The sequence below is a fragment of the Salvia hispanica genome, chromosome 4 (genome assembly GCF_029641045.1).
Source record: "Salvia hispanica isolate PSC_SH4W2 chromosome 4, Shi_PSC_v1, whole genome shotgun sequence".
Classification (NCBI taxonomy): Eukaryota; Viridiplantae; Streptophyta; class Magnoliopsida; order Lamiales; family Lamiaceae; genus Salvia; species Salvia hispanica.
In genome coordinates, this window is record NC_142695.1 from 5,706,304 (window position 1) to 5,726,367 (window position 20,064).

Genomic DNA, 20,064 nt, shown 5'->3' on the forward strand with positions numbered 1-20,064 from the left:
ATTAGAAGTTGCAATGGCCTGTCAATTGTCATGAATTTATATCTACGCCTACTGCTCAGTTAGGATTGTGAAGTAATTCAAATTTGTTCAAGCATGGTTGCCTCAAGTAGATTCTTTCCGAGCAGCCTAACAACCTTTATTGATGAGATGATGATGAAGTTGTTTTTCTGCTAAGGGAGAGTTGATATCAAATTTGGCAGTTCAAGTTTTTCAGCTAAGTTGTGTTCATGTATTGCTACACAAATAAATCCATAGAAGTTGCTCCTGCTGATGGTTGTTCACTAGCTTATCAAGAGCAGTTGGAGAGAGTTTGGAAAGACTGATATAGCATCAGTCAGCAGCACCATGGATGGAATTTCCTGTTTATAGTTTCTTAGTTTGGTGTTTCTTTCCAAGATGGTAGCATTTGTTTGTGCTTCCAAGATGGTAGCATTTGTTTGTTATTCTCTGTTTTTTATGCAATTCACCGTGAGAGAATAACACTATACTTATAAGCAATAGTATACTCCTAATTATAGCCATGCTAGGAAGTACTCTCTCTGTTACATGGTAGTGAAGACATTTCTTTCAGGTAGGAAGATTAAGAAAAAATGTGTAATGTATTAAATAAAAAGATACTAATACAATAGAATAGAAGAAAAAATAGAGAGAATAAATTAAAAGAGAGAAAATTAAGTGAGAATAAATTTGTTGGCTTTTACTAAAAAAAGAAATGATTCCACTGCTATGGAACGTACTAAAATGACAAAATGACTTTATTACTATGTAACATAGGGAGTATATCTCTAGAAATATATTATAAAGAGCAAATCATAGTTAAGATAGAAAACATAAACCTAAAACAAAAGGGTTATGGACTAATTTACTTAATTTCAGATCCATATTCAACCGTTTTACATTATGGCAACATGTTTTCAAATAAGTAATGTTATGGCATGCTAAATTTTTGTTAAAAATAATTATGGTACTATAATCCGCATAATATATGGATAATTTATGTGAAATAATAGATTTTAATAATGCAGTATACTGAAGTTCGGTGATGCCAATAGACGTAATGTAAAAGTTCTAGTAACATAAGTATGAAAATTTTTATACTAGTAACATTTTAATATATATGGTCTATTTTGACACTTCTAATTATTATTGATATCATATAATGTCATCGGTTGATTCTTGGCGACATTGATCTTTTCTAATGGACTTCTTCGATCAATTCTCATTTTTAAATTATGTGAAATAGAACATAGTATTGAATAGCAAAATAGGCCCACAATCTGTGCAAATTGCGACTGAATAATATTTCTCCAAAGCATATATAGTAGTGTATATATTGTGTAGAAATTAAATACAGAATGACTTGCAATTAATTAAGATGTACAAGCAGGTCTTCGAGGAGGCAATTGCTGATGAGGAGTTTTCTGCAAAAACAATTTACATAAATTAGTAGGTTAAATATCTACTTTTTATTATTTCTAATTTAAATCACTTGAAAATAGAAATTTCGTACTAAATCCTGCTACATCGAAATTGACATCGTGACTAAATGGAAAAATACAAAAATAGGTACCAAATGTTGTGACATTTTCAGTTTTTCTTTTTGTCTCAAAATACTAATATGTTTAATCATACCTTTAATTTTGGTCGCAAGGTCTCGATAGCAATTGTTGATTTTTGATCAATTCCTGCACCTTGCTGGCAATTGTATCCAAAAAACATAAATATAATAAATAACAGGAGATGGATATGTGTAAAAATTTAATTACTTTAATTTTCTAACTCCTTTTTAATTAGATTTTGTTTTCTTTTCCTAAATATTCTCATTAATTGAAACAAATTACCTTGCATAGAGCCCAGTCCGCCGAGTCAAAAAAAGCCCGCTCATGGTCCTGTATTTAGGAGGAAATTATTAATTATTTTATTTTAATTATAAAAGTCAAAACCCTTTTAATTAAAAGCCTAAAAAAGAAGTTGTAAGAGGTACAAAATATTTGATTTTTGAAAAAAAAAAAAACAATTATACACTCAAATATAACATAGAATAAATAAATAGAATAACAATTTAAATAATATAGTATAATATTTACAAAATAAATAGCAGTCCCTTAATTATGAAGGGTATAAATGATACAAAAATAATACAAATAGCTCTGTTTATTTCGAGTCTATCTAAAATCACAAATTCACAATCATAATTTACTAATATAGTTATTATTTTAAAATAAAAGTACTTACCTTAGATATTAGAGGCTTCTTTTTTGGAACAAGTCCACCATATTTCTTATCAACCGTTGCTGACTGACATAAAAGAAAATTTCAAATAATAAATTATTTCACGTGACCAAACTACCTATTTTATCGGCTAACACGTAAAATTCATGGAAGCAAACCTAACAGCCTAAATATTGACAAAATAAATAGCCTAACATCCTAAATTGGAATTAAAAATTTAATTTAGGGTTAGGTGTGTTTGAGCTTCACCATTCCTGCCTAACTCAATTTGACTTCAATTTCGGAAAAAGGAAAATTAGGCTACGAATATTCTATTTCTTAATTCAAGTATATTACCTAAATTGACTTTCTTAATTTCTTGGTCTTTTTAAATACGATAAGTCCAACACAATTTGTAGTATTTTATTAGGAATATCAAGTGCGAGAATTCCATTAATAAAAATTAATATCACAGTGACTTATAGAGTCATAGACCATAGATAAAATCTAAAGTAGTAGTTTACTTTTTTTAATTGGAGTTTTGGAGTGCTTACATTAATTAGTTGACAGGCTAACCACCATCAAAATAAATCAAATGCAACTAATCTATGCCGACAATAATATAAATACATAATCGAGTGTATTTAAATGAATTAAATCCTAAAGAGTGAGTGGCCAAAAAATGCTATCTTGTAACAATCAAATAACTCAAGAATTGAACTATCGAATTTATGGACCACTATATGTTGCTAGAGGTAGACCATATTGCACGTGAAGCCCTCAAAAAAGAAAAAAAAAACAAGGAAAAAAACACAATATCTTTATTCGATTATTTTTCACTATTCAAAAAGGTTCAAATATTCCCTAGAAAATGTGCAAATGATAATATTCTATATCACTATTGATGTTGTAAATTTGTAATGTACATTCAACTTTTACATAACAAAATTACATGTATTAATATATTATTGTTTTGCATTTACACACAAATGTGAAGAGTTTAGGTGATTTTTTCACGTGATGCATGTAAATATAGGCTATATAGCAAGTACGCATATTACATTAATTAATCCTATTCTATAAAACTAAATTATATCTCAATAATAAATCAGCTAGGAAAAATCCTACCACAATTCTACAAATAAATACCGATTAATTGGCAATTTAATTACCTTTTTTATTTTGTGTTTGAAGCTTTATTATAATCGCCCAATAGAAAAACATTATTTTAGATGTGACACAATCATAGTAAGAATCGTAACACGCCAATGAGATGAAAATGATAATTAAAAAATACATTTAAAATGAGGAATTTTGCAAAAAAAAAAAAATACCTCATCGTGTTGGGAAGAATCATTGTTGTAATCCTCCATGAGACTGCCTTGTTATTTCTCTCTCTGTATGTGAGAGAGAGAAGAAATAATATAGAAACAGAGGAGCTATGAGAAATGGGCATTGGGAACAAAATATAAGGCCTAATTAATCATTATTTTATTTTCAATAGTTGAAATTAGTAAAAAGAATCTCAATAACAAGAGGAAAAATCCAACCATACAGTCAAAAACGAAAAAAAAAATTATAGATTTAAAAATAAAAATTGAGAAAGAAGAAGAGAATCGACATTACCTTGATGTGGAGGAAAGTAGAGAAGCAAGCAAAGTGAGAAGAGAGAGACGAAACAAATAAAACAAACACACATATATACAACTTGTGTAGGCGGATTTGTTAAGACTTGAGTTAAAAGGGTAAGACAATATTAGACATGAATAGTATTTTAATTAATTATTTTTCGAATAAAATGGTAGTTTAATTAATTTATTAAACACGAACAATTGTATGCGTATAATATGCGGCATATCCGCATATCTAAACGTCTAAATACTCTCTACGTATAAATACTCCGTATGTATTTTGTCTTTTAGAAAATGGAGTTATCATTTTTGCATCACTCTAAGTTGCAAATAAATCCATAAATTAAAGACGGACATCAATTAATTTGGATTATAACATGCAAATTGTCAAATTAATCACGAAAAATTATCAAATTCCAATACATCACACTTTTACAGCCATTCTTTCATTTTCTTACGAATTACGCACTGATATAGCAGCCGACTTAGACACATGTTTAAAACGATGTTGGGAAAAATGATAGCATATAAGTAAGCTAGAAACGACGTTTTGCCCACATGTTTTAAACTAGCTGTCAGTCTGTCACATTACCAATAATTTGCCAAAAAGAAAAAGATGAAACTATTGAGAAATTTTTTTGTTTCGTCATTTAATTTTAAATTTTGGAATGTGTTTAATGGAAGAATTTTGACTATCTTTGTGATTTATTTGGTAATTTATTCATAGTAAAGTATACATCCATCCGTTGATATTTATATTGGATTATATATAGTTAGAATATCAACATCAATTGGAGCCTTAGTCTAACATGAACCCTACAATTTTTGGACAACCTAATCTTCTTCCAACCCATACCTCATCTATACAAACTTTTATATCGTACTATTATTTTGTTTAGATCTACTCGGATTTTTCCAGTTAAAGAAACATATAACCCTTTTTTAGGAAGATTTTTTAAATCTTCTAATTAATACAAACTATTGTAACTCCTATTATGTGTAGTAGGAAATTCTATTCATCCGAGATTATATCTAGGTGCAATTAATCTTATTTCCTAAAGTTGTATTATGAGCAACATTACTAGGATTAGGAATTAACGTGAAGTGATCGAGTTACTCTTGACACTTAGTTTTAATTTGGTTTTAAAACTTAATCTTATAGAGTTCTATAACATAACAAACTAAACTTTTGTCAAATGAATACGTTATGATCTATGGTGATATTTGAGCTCAAAATATGAACATGATCTCATTAGATCGTATCGTCATTTAATTTTGTGTATTTGTTAGTTGTAATCATCAATAATCGGGATATTTTTACTAAATCGCTAATAATTCAGAATACAAATAAACTAATATAAATAATTTACATTGAAAAATTTGAAGTTCGGAAATGCATATTGAATCTAAATATATACTCCATATAAGAAATAATATTCAAACATAAATAATAAAAACCAAATTCTCCCAAATATGCCCATACAAGTGTGCGGGGCCCGCTTTCTAAATGACTAATTTGTTCCTTTAGGTATTATAATTAGTCAAATATGACCGTTTCTCGAATGGCTCTATAATATGACAATGTCGTTATTTAATGCTGCTAAATATATGTATAAAATCGGTTTATACTTATCATATATGGGAATTGCAAATAGCGTTACGACATGATATTAACCTCTTATTCATTTATTTATGCATTTATTATAGCAGTAAATAAGGTAAAAATATAACACCATCCATTTGAAGAAACGTAATCCATATCCATACATAGCCAAAAAGAAAAATATAGAACACTGAAAATATATAGCCAAACAAAATATTAGTATTAATTTCGTTCGAAATAAATACCCAATACATTTTTTTACACTTGCAAACTATTGTATTGAAATGTAATGGTTGACAATTGCTTTCACAATATTTAATTTTGTCAATATCAAACCTTTAATTGGACTTCAATTTATCAATACTTGATTTCCTCCACTTCATTGTGAAGTAGAATAGTATGCTTAAGATCTTCACCAAAGTGAAGACTATGTTCACCCATTGGAATCCTTCGGATGCCAAATCGATCCACAACGCTCAAATGACTGCACGGATCAAGATTAATCTTTACACTTTCCTTAGCTCCGGCCACCACATGAACCTTCTCGAATGCCACCAAACGTTTCTCCTCTCCCGCGGATGGGGAGGATGCAAAAAGCATCATAGTGTGTGTCCCGTCCATATCACCGACATTCTCGACGTTGACATGAAACCCTAAGCTTAGAGCATCACAATTTGTGCTTGAAACTCTAATTCCATTACTCATGATCATAGTGTTGTTCTTGAGAGTGTTTGAGCTTGTAAAAGGGACCAACACTTTTGTTGGGCCATGGGCTAATGTTTGTCTAAAACTGGTGTAACTTAGCCCAAACCCAAATGGATAAACAGTTGGACCTTTGTAAAACCGGTAGGTCCGGCCCGGATAGCCTCTTCCAGGGTCAGCGCGCATCGACATATCCGTCATAGGCACCTTTGCTAAATAAGCTTGAGGGTACCATGTCATAGGCAACTTCCCTCCTAAAATTATAGATTTCCAAAAATTAAATCACACACATATTTTGTTATAAATATATAAAATAATATATGAGCTTGATAAAATATATATGCACCTGGATTGGTCACCCCAAATATAACATCAGCAATCGCAGCACCCCCAGCTTGTCCCGGGTATCCGGCCCATATAATACCGCCAATTTTTGGGTTATTTTTAGCAAATGTGACATCAATTGGGCCACCAGACATTAGGACCAATATAACTGGGCCTTTGGAGGCCCTAGCCACCCTTGACACAAGCTCTTGTTGGTGGCCCGGCAAAAGAAGCCCATTCCGGTCGAGGAATTCACGCTCGATCGCTTGGCTAAGACCCACCACCAACACGGTCGCATCAGCCTGACGAGCAATGGCCTCGGCCCGTCCAAACCCACGATTATCGGGGCAGCTCACCGAAGCACATCCATTTTCATGAATGGTCTTAGTGTATCTTGATATACCTTGCAATGCAGTAGTATAGGCACATGGAATTCCTAAAACAATTAAAAAATATTATTATGTTCACACAGGAGTATAATAGTACAAAAATACATTAATATTACTAGACTTATAGAACAAAAGAATAAATGTATACCAGCATAGTTGCCTATCATGGTATCCGTGACATCGGAGTTGGGCCCGATCACGGCTACGGTCCGATATTTACGGCCCGAAAATGGCAAGGCCCGGTTACGATTTTGTAGCAAAACAATTCCTTGTCGGGCCGCTTCAAGAGCCAATTGTTGATGGGCCGGGGTGCACACGTCCCTCGGGCCCAAATTACCGTATGGTTGTCTCGGGCCGTCAAACATACCCAAACGCATTTGGACCGTGAGTAAATTCCCCAAGGCCCGATTTACGTCGACCTCGCTTAATTTGTTGGCCCGTATTGCTCCCTCTGTATGGATCGCAAGGAAAGGGCCGCAGTCCAAATCCAAGCCTGCAAGCGAAAAAAACATATTGGCCCAAATTAAGCATGTGTGATTTTACAAAAATGCCCCTGATTGTTATGTGTATAAACCTGCTTTAATTGTATCGGCAGCTGCATCTTCAGGGGTGGATGTGTAATGTTGACTATTGTAGAGAACATCAACTGAGTCACAGTCGGAAACAATGTACCTGTGTTTCAGAAAATAATTGAGAATATTTATAAATTTATTTACTTGAGAAATTTATGGAGTAATTAAGTTCAATTTTGTCAAGAAAGTCTATCTTATTATGGAGTTCTGCCAATTTAGTTGATCTCAATTAATGGCTATAAAACCAGTCACGTATAGCTTCTTGACTTGTGAATAATTAAGACAGCAATGATAAATATTAAGTACAAATGAATCAACTTGTTGTAGAAATATAATTCAGCCATAAAAATGTACAAATATTCTTAAATATAGAAATTATTTAGTATAATAGTTATCTAAAATTAGCCGGAATCGAGTAAAGTAACTTGATTAAACTGACCCGTTAAGACGCCATTGCCCGCGAATAGTGTCGCGAAGGAGAGATGGGTCAGCGCAAGTTGGTTTACCATTGACTTGATTGTACGAGCACATTACACTCGCAACTTTTCCTTCTGATACACACGCCTTGAACGGCACATTGTATGTTTCCTCCAAATCTTGCTTGCTCACCTGCATGTGAACTTACGCAATTACTCTTTTTTTTTCAAAATTTATGTTTTCGGTTGTGTTTTAGTCTCGTATATTATTATGGTATTGTAAATATGCCATATGACATGTCGATTCCACGGATTAATAATGTTAAGAGACTTAGATTTTTTTAAAAAAAATTATGGTGCATATTTGTTGGGAACCAAAATAGATGTGCTAATAGGATAAGATGCTTCATAATTAGAAATTGAGGATAAGCCGTGTAGGTAATGATCATGAATTAATAATGAAAACAAATTATTGGTGTTAGATATGATAGAGCAATCACTTTCTAGGAAATACCGAAATTGGTCATTGAAAACTCGACTTATGCAATAAAATTTGATAAAGATGCTTTTTAAGTTGTTAGACACCAACCAAATAAAAAACTCAACAAAAATCATTTGAGATATTTCTACATTCATTAAATAAAATATATGCCAAAAAAGGTGAGAATTTATATGGTTTGAACTTACCTTAGCATTAAAATGAAATCGATCAACTCCATTCCAAGAATCAAGATCATAGGCTGTGTAATGCTTGCAACACGCGGCCACTTTTAGCCGGTTCCCGGCCGAGTTGCCCTGCAGCCCCTTCACGTAGCTGGCGGCGTATTTAGCTGCCAGTGCCGGGTCCTCACCCGGCGTCTCTTGGCCTCGGCCCCATCGAGGGTCCCTAAATATGTTCACATTCGGGCTCCAATAGGTCAGGCCCGCCCGGCCCCCATTGTACATTGCCCGTGCTTCATCCGAGACCACCTATATTCATATCGAATATTATTAGTTGAAATTAGAAATTTAAAATTTAAAGTTTAAATAAATTTTAAAATTTTCTTAGCTAATGTACGAGGATGCTTTGATATTATGTTACTACTATACATGTTAAAAGATGTATATGTGACAAAAATAAATGGTAGATGGGGTGGGGCAGGGTGCAAAATGTCATGTTTATAGCCATCAACATATTGTCAAGATAATTAACTATACAATTACTCTTTTTGAGCCATGATATTATATTATCTATCAAATTAGCATTATGATTCGAACTAACATATAGTAAAAAATACTAATAAAAACTCAATGAGGAAAATACCAACCCAACCCATGACCCATCCACCCACCATCCCACTCACCCACCCTCTATTTTGTAGGGTTGCTTTTTGAACTATTATAATATCAAATTTATTGCATGCAGAAAAGCTGATTAGGCATGGGCAATGCAACTTGCAAACTATTTGTATTCATATGAAACTTTAGAAAAATGACCTCACCCACCATATGCCCCCCAATACCAGTATTGGTCCTTTTTCTTACACACACTCACATATTTTATGTATGTATCAATTCATGTAACACATTCTCTGCCAAATTTGTGTTTGGACACTTGTTTTAACTCTTCTTTCCACTTTAATAGTAGCATTTCATTAGTCACATGCAATATATCTGTCACCATTTTGAAAAATAAATTTTTGTCACCCCTTTGTCAAATCTTGCATCGTTATCATATATCTCCATGAAATATTTCATTCATTCTTAAACAAATTAATCAAAAACATATGAATATATGTGTGTATCAATTCATGAAATGTATGCTCAGCCTCATTTGTTTTTGGACACTTGTCTTATCTCCTCTAACCACTTTATTACTATTTGATTAGTCACATGCAACTGATTCTGTCACCATTTTGAAAAGGAAATTTGTGCCACCCATTTCACATCTTGCATCATTGTCAACATTAATCAATTCATTCATCCCGAAAATAAATTAAATAAAAAAAACTACTAAATACTTTTTTATAAGCTCAATTAATAAGCTAAGTAGTGCTTGGATGATAAATTTTAATGATAATTCAATCAGACACGTAATAAAGTAGCATTACCTTAATACTAGTATAATGTATTATCAATGGAAAAAAATCTAGTGTGTCCCATGTAGAGACCAATGATTCCTAGATAAATAGTAACACATTATTAAATACTTTCCTCTTTCTATTTTTCAATCTTCACATGCTTGTAATTACTGATGAAATAAAATACGAGACTGAAGTCATAATCTGACCTGACCAATGGCCTCCCACAACGAGGCGTTGTAGGAGGCCGCAGTGGTGATGACCTGCGGGAAACTGGTGGCCCCGGGGAATTCACCACCAAACTTGACCCCGGGGCCAGTGTTGGACACCCCGTGGAGCGCCTCCGACCACCACTCGTAGCCAGATATTCCTAGGCGCTCCACAGGGGCAGCATTGTTCACTAGGGACCTAATTTTCTCTTGCAAAGTGAGCCTTCCAATCAAATCCGCAACCCTATCTCTTATATGCAACGAAGTTCGACAAAAGGGCAAGTTCCTAGTGGCACCGTTGTTCGGGTCGCAGGCGAAGGGCGGCCGCGACTCCGATAAACGGAGGAGGATGCATAGGGAGAGGATGAGGAGGATATGGGTGTTTTTGGCCATTGTTAGTGTGTGTCTTTTTGGGACAATATTTTTTTTGTGTGTGTAGTGTGTTTGAGGGATGAATGTGTATATATATATAGTGTGAGATTAATTTTTTTCTTCATATGTTCATGATTGCAACTCCACGTCGTTTCATGTAATGTGTGTTGTGTGCGAAAAATAGAGAGAGGGAGGAGAGGGAGAAAGATAATGTTGATGGGGTGAGTGAGAAAGTAGAACACGCATTTGTTTGATTTATACATGTAAGCATATTACATACTAGTACTACATAGTAGTAATATTTAATTAATTAATTGAGTGTAGCATTTAATTATTTTAGTTGTGAGTGGGGAAATTACGGCTTTGTCATGACAAAGGTTATGCATATTTGTGGAAATTAAATGATTAACGTAAATTAGATCGATCTATGAAAATTAATCGGGCTACAAATTTAATGATTGCATCTATTTTGCTAAGAATAACTAATGAGTAGATTTCATTCTTTTATACACAAATTACTCAAAGTACTAGATATTAACTATATTCTCGTTATTTGTGAGTTTTAATTATACAAATATATATTATCCATCTCGCGCTTTTTATAAATTTATTTTGATTCCCATACTTTAGAAATTGTTATAAGAGTATAAACTAAAATGTGAATTATTTTTGGCAACGGTTTCCATCTATATAAATATTCCAGTCAATTGCCTAAAGGTAGCTTTTGCAGGTTAATTAAACCAATAATGTGTTATTATTGGTTCGCACACATTTATGTGAAACATCTTAGTCTCTTAGACACCTATATATACAAATCTTGAAATTTCCGAGCTTTTAATTAAGGAGTACCTAGCTATATGCAAATGTAGAAATTTGCAAGCTTTTAATAAATGGTTTCAGTCAATTCAAACCACCATTAATCACGTTGGTTCTTTGTATTAATACAAGTATATAATGACGGCATTAATCCTATACTTAGACTTTAGAACGTCTATTTATAGAGAAGAGAGTACATAATATCTGCCGTAATATAAGTGTATACGCGTGTATGAGTTGGTCTAATGGTATAGTGCTAAATGTCCGAAACTATCGTAACACAGCCTTTAAATTTTTGTCTACTTATCTATATAAAAATACATAATATCCAAAAGTTGTTAACTAAAGCTAATTACCATTAGTTTTATTTGTGTATTTATATGTTAGCCTAATTCCTCCAACCTAATATTCAGAAAAAATGTATTTATATGTTAGCCTAATTCCTCCAACCCTAAATGCGTATTTTCATATTATTATATCTATATTTTATTTCATTGGTGCATGAGATTTATTTTCATATTATTATATCCGTATTTTATTTTATTGGAGTATTAGATTCATTTGAGTAGGAATCAAGAAGCTAGAGAATCTTACTGCAGGAAAGCTGGTTTACTATTAAAGAGAATTGGTTTTACCTTATTTATTGCATAAATTTGAGGAACAAACGACGCATAATTAAATTATGGAAACACAAACAAACAAAGTTGCATAGTAAAATCCTGTCACAAGAAAGTGATCTATGTATGCAGCTCGTGATATATTGACAGCAGAAATTTGAAAGAGGTGAAAACGTGAATTTTGTCCTATTGTTACAACTTACTAGGTAAAATATTCGAAGACTTTTAGTAACCAAAAGGAACATTAAAACTCGTGTAAAATTATCTCAAAAGTCCAAGATTAACTTATTCTGAAATTTATCAAAATTGAATTGGTTCGGAATTAATTTTTCAGAAGGAGAAGACCAAGATTTGTCTCAAAATTAAGTACTAGTACTACATAGTTTTATTTATTCAATTGGACAAAATTCATATGTTAGTTGGATGGGGTATCATGGTAGATCAAGGATAGAATTTTCGAGGGGCAAAATTAGTAGAAGTAAATGGCTTTTTGTATTTTAAAAAAGAGTAAAATTGTAATTCTATAAAATTAGATCCTTTTGTTGATTTAGGACGAGTGTTTGTATTGATTATAATGCATTTTATAACCATCGTATATAGTACTATATTGCTAGGCTTCAATTTGAGGTTATCAACAACATACACTAAGATTTCATTTTTTTACGGTCTTATCAAGGTTAGAAATGAATTTAAAGATGTTTGCTGTGTTCCTTGCAATCATCTAATTTATTTAAATAATACTTGCAACTACCGAAAAAAGCTAATTATTTTACTATTCTTGTCTTTATTGTACCTATCTTTTAATTTTAAGAACGACTTCTCACCATCTTTAGCCATAGCTGCTTATTGAAATAAATCAATCAACCATTTTAGTATACGTATATTCACATCCATTCAACTATTGTCTAACTTAATATGTGAATAAATGTGTAGTGGACTAGTGGGTTCGGTGATTAGGTTTGTTTGCTCAAAGCTTTTTTTTGCACGCATTTATGAAGTTACTATTTCTTAGTAAGTTTTAAGTGGAGATTACTTAAATGTGTAAATGTATTCACGTGTACACTTTGAGTGAATTATGCACAAAAAATACATTATTTATCAAGTAACTAAATGAATGTAAAAAAAAAATTAATTGGGCAAAATGATTACAATTACCTATATTAATATATACTAGTGTTAATCATTTTGTGAGGACATCACTAAATTTAGACAAAAGGGCTATCGATGTTAAATTAACCAACTTGGCTTAGATTACGTTTGTGTATTTTTGTACCAATTTCGAAATTGATTTGCAAAATGAACCACAATTGGTATATTAAACTCCAATACCCTTCAAAAATTTACATATTCTACTCAATTTTTTTACTGATTTTTATGGTAATCTCATTTATCCTAGTACTTGTATAAAAACCCAGAGCCAAACAAAATATAAACAATTTTTTATGTTAAATTCCAGCCAAAAATAAAGATAATGTTAATTGGAATGGGCGATGATTGCTGACTAGATGCGATGTGCATGGACATAAACATACGACAATGACGCATGATATTGAAATATTTATCATTTTCCTTCAATTTATTTTATTATTTTATTCCTTAGTTTGGCTTGGCCAATTATTTTTTTGCAATATCCTAAAACTGGATAATTCTGGTGTAGGGAGACCCTACACCTTTATTGTGAAGGTTGTTAAGATAGAAACGATTACCCCTAATATACAACATTAAAATAATATATCTATTTGCATAAAAACCATATATATATGAAAAATTGGAGATACGTATTAACTTTAATACATTGATTTGATGTTAAGGCATTTCGGTTGAGTTTATCTTCATAGTACTTTGATTTTACGTGCTCTCGGATATAATATGATATCATATAATCATTTTGTCTACCTATAAAGTTAATTCTACTTTTTTTTCTTTTTTGAGGTTATGAATTTAATTGTTGAATCATAATAAGACGAGACAAAGGGGGTCCGAGCCAACTGCCGAAGCGATCATAGTTTCCGAAACTACTTAATAGCATTCATAGTTGGAACATGTGGATATGTTTCATTGGGTAGACACATTAATATCCTACTATGAAATATCTATTTATAGTAGACAAATTGAAAAAATCACCATGTTTAGTCGAATTCTGATTTTTTAGTCGAATTCTGATTTTTTTCACTGTACATGATAATCTAATAATTTATTATTTTGATCACTTACGTGCTAATATATACTCCCTCAGTCCCACATTTATAGTAACATTTAGTTATGTCACGGGTTTTAAGAAATTGATGGAGTGTGTAATTAATGAAGTGAGAGGTGGGGTGTGTAATAAATGAAATGAGATGGTGGAGTGAGATGATGAAGTGTGTAATAAATGAAGTGAGATGATGGGGTGTGTAATAAATGAAATGAGTTGGTTGAAGGTGGGTCCCTCTTTGACTTTTTAGTTTTTTATTTTTGTTTTGATTTATTTTAATATAGATAATGGCATTTGGGTGTAATTTTAGTGAATAATGGGGTAAAATTTTATGTGCAAATATGGTAAATTCTAAATGTTACTCCAAATGTGGGACGAACTTTTATGACAAAATGTTACTATAAATCTGGGACGGAGGGAGTATTATTCATGTGAATGTGATACAAGTGTGTCTCAAATTGATGATGAGGCTTACTGGTTACTAGGCGACGTTTTGCTTTAGATTTGAGGGGAAAACAGTTATAAAAACGGCGAAAAATGAAAGATAATTTAGGAAAATTTGATCCCCATCGACGACACCATATCAGCCGCTCTCACAAAACTACAACACATGTTGTTGCTTCTACACTCAAATCTAACGACAACCATCAAGCACCACACCATTGCGCAATTGATGAGTCGGGACTAAGGTTTACAACCCTAGTGCATGCAAACACGACGATAGTGAGAAGAGGATTGACAGTGCGAATTCGAAGATTTTTTATGTGATAAAACGTAAAATTAACCTAGCACTAGCACCGCGGTAAGAATTGCGTCAAAAATCAATGAATCGCGTGGAGCCATTGTGCAGTTGCTAGGGAACAACAACAACGTCGTACAATAAATTAGCAAAAGAGACGAGATCGAGCGGTGGACTAGAGATTGTCTAGAAAAGAAAAAAAAGATGTTAGAGATATGTCGATTGATCTCCCTCTAGATTCCTTCGAAAAAAGGTTATCAGATATGATCTTGTGGGTCGTCGGAGATGATGTTAAGCACCAGATTGGTGCGGTCCCTAGGAGATGCATGATTTGGGAGAGAAATAAAATCAAAGAAAAATAGTACTACTATTATTTAACAAAACGATGCCATTTTGCATTTCGATAGACGTTTTGTCACATAAGATTTTTCACCGCCCACGCCAGTAATAAATCCATTCAAATTAAACCTTGTGGGACAATTGCGAACAATGACGATCTCATGTTTTTTTTTTGCCAATCTTCAAAATTACATGACATAATTTAACCAAATTTGATGAATTTTTTTATAATCAATTTATCCCATAAAATTTGGTTCGGTAATTCAATCCACTAGTATGCATCAAGTGTTTTCCCAAGTGATAGAGATGAAAACGTGCACTGATGATATATCAATATTTTGCCAACCCATGCTTCTTTGCAACTTGTTATCTCTCTTAAAGAATTTGCAACTTGTCATCCCCATTAATTCTTTGTAGGGGCGACACACAGTTGCTGCACCACACATCACCATCATTAGATGCGTGAACATTCTGCGATCAAACAGTTATTCCAACCACGATCAACATTATCCATTACCCAAATGTTACGTTGTCCAAAATTATCTCAAACATATCAAGATAGACACAAAATATGTTACACATATTTGACAGCATTAATCAGGAGGTTTTAAACCGGTAATTTTCCCGCGGCGGGGCCCGACTCGGGCCCGCGCCGAGCGGTTACATCCGGCTCTTCCTCACCGGGCCCATCTCCTTCGCCTTGCTCCTCAACAGATGCTTCTGTATCTTACCCGTGGCCGTCTTCGGCAACGGCCCGAACACGACGGACTTCGGGACCCAGTACGCCGGCATCTTCGCGCGGCTGAACTTCATTATATCGTCCGCCAGGCCGGCCACGTCGACGTCCGGCTTGGGCGTCACGAATGCGCAGGGCGACTCGCCCCACCGCTCGTCCGGCCGGGCCACGACCGAGACCTCGAATATCGCGGGGTGCTGGTAGAGAATGTTCTCGACCTCGACGCTGCTGATGTTCTCGCCTCCGGATATGATGATGTCCTTCGATCGGTCCCTGATCTCAATGTACCCGTCGGGGTGCTTCACGGCTAGATCGCCGGAGTGAAACCATCCGTTGGCGAAAGCTTCCGCGTTCGCTTTCGGGTTCTTTAGATATCCCTTCATCACAACATTGCCCCTGAAGACGATCTCTCCGATCGTCTTGCCATCGGCGGGCACGGGTGTCATGTTTTCGGTGTGGACGACGTCCAAACCCTCTAGGGAAACGTATCGGACCCCTTGTCTCGCGTTTAGACGGGCTTGGTCTACAGGCGGTAGCGAGTCCCACTCGGGCTTCCACGCACATATTGTCGAGGGACCATAAGTTTCGGAGAGTCCGTAAGTGTGAGTGACACGGAAGCCTTGTTGCGACATTGCAAAGAGAACCGAAGGAGGCGGAGCAGCACCAGCCGTCATCACATGGACCGTACGAGGGAGGGGGAGGATCGTCTCGCTTTTTGGGGCGTTCACGATGGTGTTGAGAACCACAGGTGCAGCACAAAAATGAGTCACACCAAGATTCGCTATAGCCGAGTAGACACCTTTTGCTGTGACCTAATGATACAAAAACGAACCCGAATCGGGGAGTCTTGTGTAAGACAACAGTCTCATGAATTAGATCGACAAAATTACACTATAAAATACTAGCAAAATCGCAAATATGTCGTTTCATATAAGCTCGAATCAGGATATTTGATCTATTAGAAATGCCAAAGAAACGTAGATAATTGGAAAAAAAAAAACACGAGATTTACCTGTCTAAGGCATATGCTCGTCCCACAAAGTGCTGCGAGACTCCAGGTGAAGCACCAACCGTTGCAATGGAACATCGGTAGAGTCCAAAGATAAACAGCACCTTCTTGCATTCCCCACACAACGGGGTTGCTCAGAGCCATGAGATATGCCCCACGGTGGTGCAGCACGACTCCCTTAGGACTAGCCGTCGTGCCTGAGGTATAACCCAAGGTGATGCTTTGCCACTCGTCTTGTGGTGGCCTCCACTCAAAGTTTGCGTCGCCAGTTTCCATAAACTTCTCGTACTCGATGGCTCCTCTTCCTAGCGCATAATGCAGTGACTTAGGGTCGCAGTTCTCATCTGCAATCACAATCAGGATCGGAGCCTTGAATTTTTCTTTCTGCGTATCTGCTATAATTTTCAGAGATTCCTCGGCTAAAGTGAAAAACTCTTGATCAACCATAATGACTGCAGATTGTGAATGTCCGAGAAGAAAAGCTATGGTCTGCGCGTTTAGACGAACATTAACGGCGTTCAGTACAGCACCGGACATTGGAATCCCGAAATGGGCTTCGTACATGGCTGGAATGTTTGGCGCAATAACTGCGACCTGTCAATACAGAAGCCAGAAATATCTGTTATCTGTGTACCTAAATCTTCAAAAAATCTCAAAATTTTCTACACAAAACTACGAAAAATCACATTAGAGTTTCTACATCGATCCACTATGAGAGACAGAGTCGATGAGTTTAAGCAAGTTTCAGAAGCGACCAATGTAAAATCCAATCCTATAATTGTATTTTCATTTGCAGTCAAATAAAATACTTAGAGTTGATACTCAAATTACTTGTTACTATAATTCAGCTTCAGTACACTTATCAACAACTGCACGCTCGCGACTAATATCTATACATCTCAGAAGAAATTATAAGAAGTCGAGAAATCTGAACCTATGATCTCCCAGTTTCAGTGTTTTTGTGGACTCACATCAACTTACAAAGTAATCACTAGCTTTTCATGGCAGTCTCGATGATGTGAATCCTCAACAAATGCTCAAATAGTGCTAAAACGAGGATTCAAACCTCTATAATTGGCTTACAACTAATACGGTCAGTGAATAAGACAACTTAACACGTAACTAATGTTTTGACAAAGCAGAACAGAGACTAGTATCTGATACTGTGACACTGAAGTTTGATTTTTACTTTATTATACATCGCATCATGTCCATTTCAAGTAGGCCAAAGTATTTAAGTGTTGAGTATGAAGTCTCGATCAAGCCCACAACATGGATTTAAGAAATCCGAGTGTGCTGAACTAATAAGTGTTGACTAGTAAGCATGTTGTTATTGTTTTTAGCTCTAATTCGAAAGTCAGAAACTGTAGTGAGAATTTATTGGTTTAGCTACTAAAAGTGTCAAATAAAATAGCTCTGATATTGTCATAGCTGGGAACAGACTAAATCTTGAAAGTGATTTTGGGTACTCTACGCATAATTGGCTCAACTTTCTTGAATCCATATATATGAATTACGATCCTCAACCAAAGGCAGACACAATTTATGCAGGCAGATAGTCTTCAGTCACACAAACAACCGTCTCATTTCACTTGTGCAAGAATGATGTATTTAAGCACACATAAACCATCACAAGTCTTACGTATCTACAATCAAGCCCAACAATTACAAGTGATCTTACACCAGCACCAGCTTTTCTCAGCCTAATATTCCACCTCAATATCACAGTCATAAAAAACCTATGTTTATCCTCAGTCAAGTAGGTATATTTGTTACCACAAGATTCCTAAGCTCACCCCCACCCCAACCTCACCCCTACCCTCCGTAGACCTCTCAAATTTTGCATTTTTATAAGAGAGCTTCTACCATAACCATTTGTCCATTTCTATCTGGCTATAGCAGTTAGGTACAAGCATATTATCTCCATAATCTAAAATATGGACTAAAACATCCAACTATTATGAAAGGCTACAGTTTTGTGTTTCATCTAGAACATGCACTCACATATGAGCCACTCAATCATTTATCCTCTCACACTGCACACCTTTTTTTTTATTGCCTCTAATTCCATCCAAAATTTAAAAAAATATATTTATACTTTCTGGGGCTATCAGAATCTAGAATCACATAAATGTTATCATCATACTATCAAGTTATCAACCAACCCTTATCAATAATAAAAGATGGATCAAAATCTTAAAACCCAATAACTTAAATACAATTCGTGTTCTTCATTAACACAGTATGCAGCAATTTGATTGAAAAGTGCCTAATCAAGTTCGGATTTTTCCAAGCAAACTTGCACCCAAAATCCAATTTTACCAATCTATTTAAGCTAGTTTGACTAAATTCTTCAGCTAGCTCTAATCAATCCAAAATCAAAAACAAAAAGTCAAGGACAATTTATCATCCAAAAAAAAGCATTAGTTCAAGAAAGAACTCAATTACTTTTGTGTGAGGCAAGAATACATAATTACATAAAAATATCACTGTAGAAGCAATCCCTTATCCATAACTGATTAAAATCTTGAAACCCAATAACATAAAAATCCATTCTTGATCATCAATTTTCATCAAGTTCGAATTTTTCACCAATTTGCAGAAAACAAATCCAATTCAACTAATATCTTCACCTAGATCTAGAAACAAAAGTAAGAATCCAATAAGAAAGCAATAATTCAAGAAAAAAAGATGAGAGTGAGAGTGACTAACAGTGCTGCCAAAGGTGACGCCGCGGGTGGCGAGGGCGGAGGCGAGCTGGCGGCATCGACGGTAAGTCTGCTGCCACGTGTAGGTGATGGAGCCATGGATGATGGATTTCCGGGTCGGGTGGACGAGGGCGGCCCGCTCCAGAAAGGTGAGCGGCGTGAGCGGGGCGTAGTTAGCAGGGTTCTTGGGGAGATCATCGATGTCTCTCTGTGCAACTCCCATCTGCGCGTTTCCGACGGTGTGATAGTGCGTGTGGATCTTTCTGGCTCTTTATATATTGGAGAAGTGTTGACTGGAATTGAAGAAAACGATAACACCAAACCGAGTGGAGAGTCTCTCATCTTCTATTTTTAAGCAAAAATTGGCGTTAGATTGTTTTACGTCATTACGTGTAAAATAATATTTTACTCTTGATT

The 20,064-nt window shown here is 34.7% G+C and overlaps 3 protein-coding genes across 3 annotated transcripts; all 3 read right to left on the minus strand.

The window, feature by feature from the left end:
• Nucleotides 1–1,278: 1,278 nt before the first annotated feature.
• On the minus strand, nt 1,279–3,949 carry LOC125193609 (cAMP-regulated phosphoprotein 19-related protein). The gene is made up of 6 exons (XM_048091442.2): nt 3,838–3,949; nt 3,546–3,608; nt 2,236–2,298; nt 1,842–1,889; nt 1,633–1,695; nt 1,279–1,421 (listed from the first exon to the last, which is right to left on the minus strand). Exons 2-6 carry the CDS (start codon nt 3,582–3,584, stop codon nt 1,371–1,373), a joined length of 264 nt encoding a protein of 87 aa, XP_047947399.1. The 5' UTR covers nt 3,585–3,608; nt 3,838–3,949; the 3' UTR covers nt 1,279–1,370.
• Nucleotides 3,950–5,644: 1,695 nt separating this feature from the next.
• LOC125193193 (beta-D-xylosidase 1-like) lies at nt 5,645–10,717 on the minus strand. The gene is made up of 7 exons (XM_048090949.2): nt 10,118–10,717; nt 8,536–8,817; nt 7,872–8,041; nt 7,435–7,532; nt 7,009–7,353; nt 6,494–6,907; nt 5,645–6,401 (listed from the first exon to the last, which is right to left on the minus strand). Exons 1-7 carry the CDS (start codon nt 10,508–10,510, stop codon nt 5,803–5,805), a joined length of 2,301 nt encoding a protein of 766 aa, XP_047946906.2. The 5' UTR covers nt 10,511–10,717; the 3' UTR covers nt 5,645–5,802.
• Nucleotides 10,718–15,679: 4,962 nt separating this feature from the next.
• Nucleotides 15,680–19,953, minus strand: LOC125193194 (acetate--CoA ligase CCL3-like). The gene is made up of 3 exons (XM_048090950.2): nt 19,652–19,953; nt 16,943–17,533; nt 15,680–16,742 (listed from the first exon to the last, which is right to left on the minus strand). Exons 1-3 carry the CDS (start codon nt 19,868–19,870, stop codon nt 15,855–15,857), a joined length of 1,698 nt encoding a protein of 565 aa, XP_047946907.2. The 5' UTR covers nt 19,871–19,953; the 3' UTR covers nt 15,680–15,854.
• Between the last annotated feature and the right edge of the window lie 111 nt (nt 19,954–20,064).

Bases quoted from the DNA above. Each gene is read 5' to 3' on its own strand.
- LOC125193609 (XM_048091442.2), bottom strand. From the start codon at position 3,584: ATGGAGGATTACAACAATGATTCTTCCCAACACGATGAG. The intron at 2,299-3,545 runs GTATTTTTTTTT...CTTTTATGTCAG, and splicing joins ATTCTTCCCAACACGATGAG to TCAGCAACGGTTGATAAGAA. The intron at 1,890-2,235 runs GTAAGTACTTTT...TCCTAAATACAG, and splicing joins AGAAGCCTCTAATATCTAAG to GACCATGAGCGGGCTTTTTT.
- LOC125193193 (XM_048090949.2), bottom strand. From the start codon at position 10,510: ATGGCCAAAAACACCCATATCCTCCTCATCCTCTCCCTATGCATCCTC. The intron at 8,042-8,535 runs GTAAGTTCAAAC...GTTCACATGCAG, and splicing joins GATTTCATTTTAATGCTAAG to GTGAGCAAGCAAGATTTGGA. The intron at 6,908-7,008 runs GTATACATTTAT...TAATTGTTTTAG, and splicing joins CATGATAGGCAACTATGCTG to GAATTCCATGTGCCTATACT.
- LOC125193194 (XM_048090950.2), bottom strand. From the start codon at position 19,870: ATGGGAGTTGCACAGAGAGACATCGATGATCTCCCCAAGAACCCTGCT. The intron at 17,534-19,651 runs GTTAGTCACTCT...CTGTATTGACAG, and splicing joins GCGTCACCTTTGGCAGCACT to GTCGCAGTTATTGCGCCAAA. The intron at 16,743-16,942 runs GTAAATCTCGTG...TTGTATCATTAG, and splicing joins CGAGCATATGCCTTAGACAG to GTCACAGCAAAAGGTGTCTA.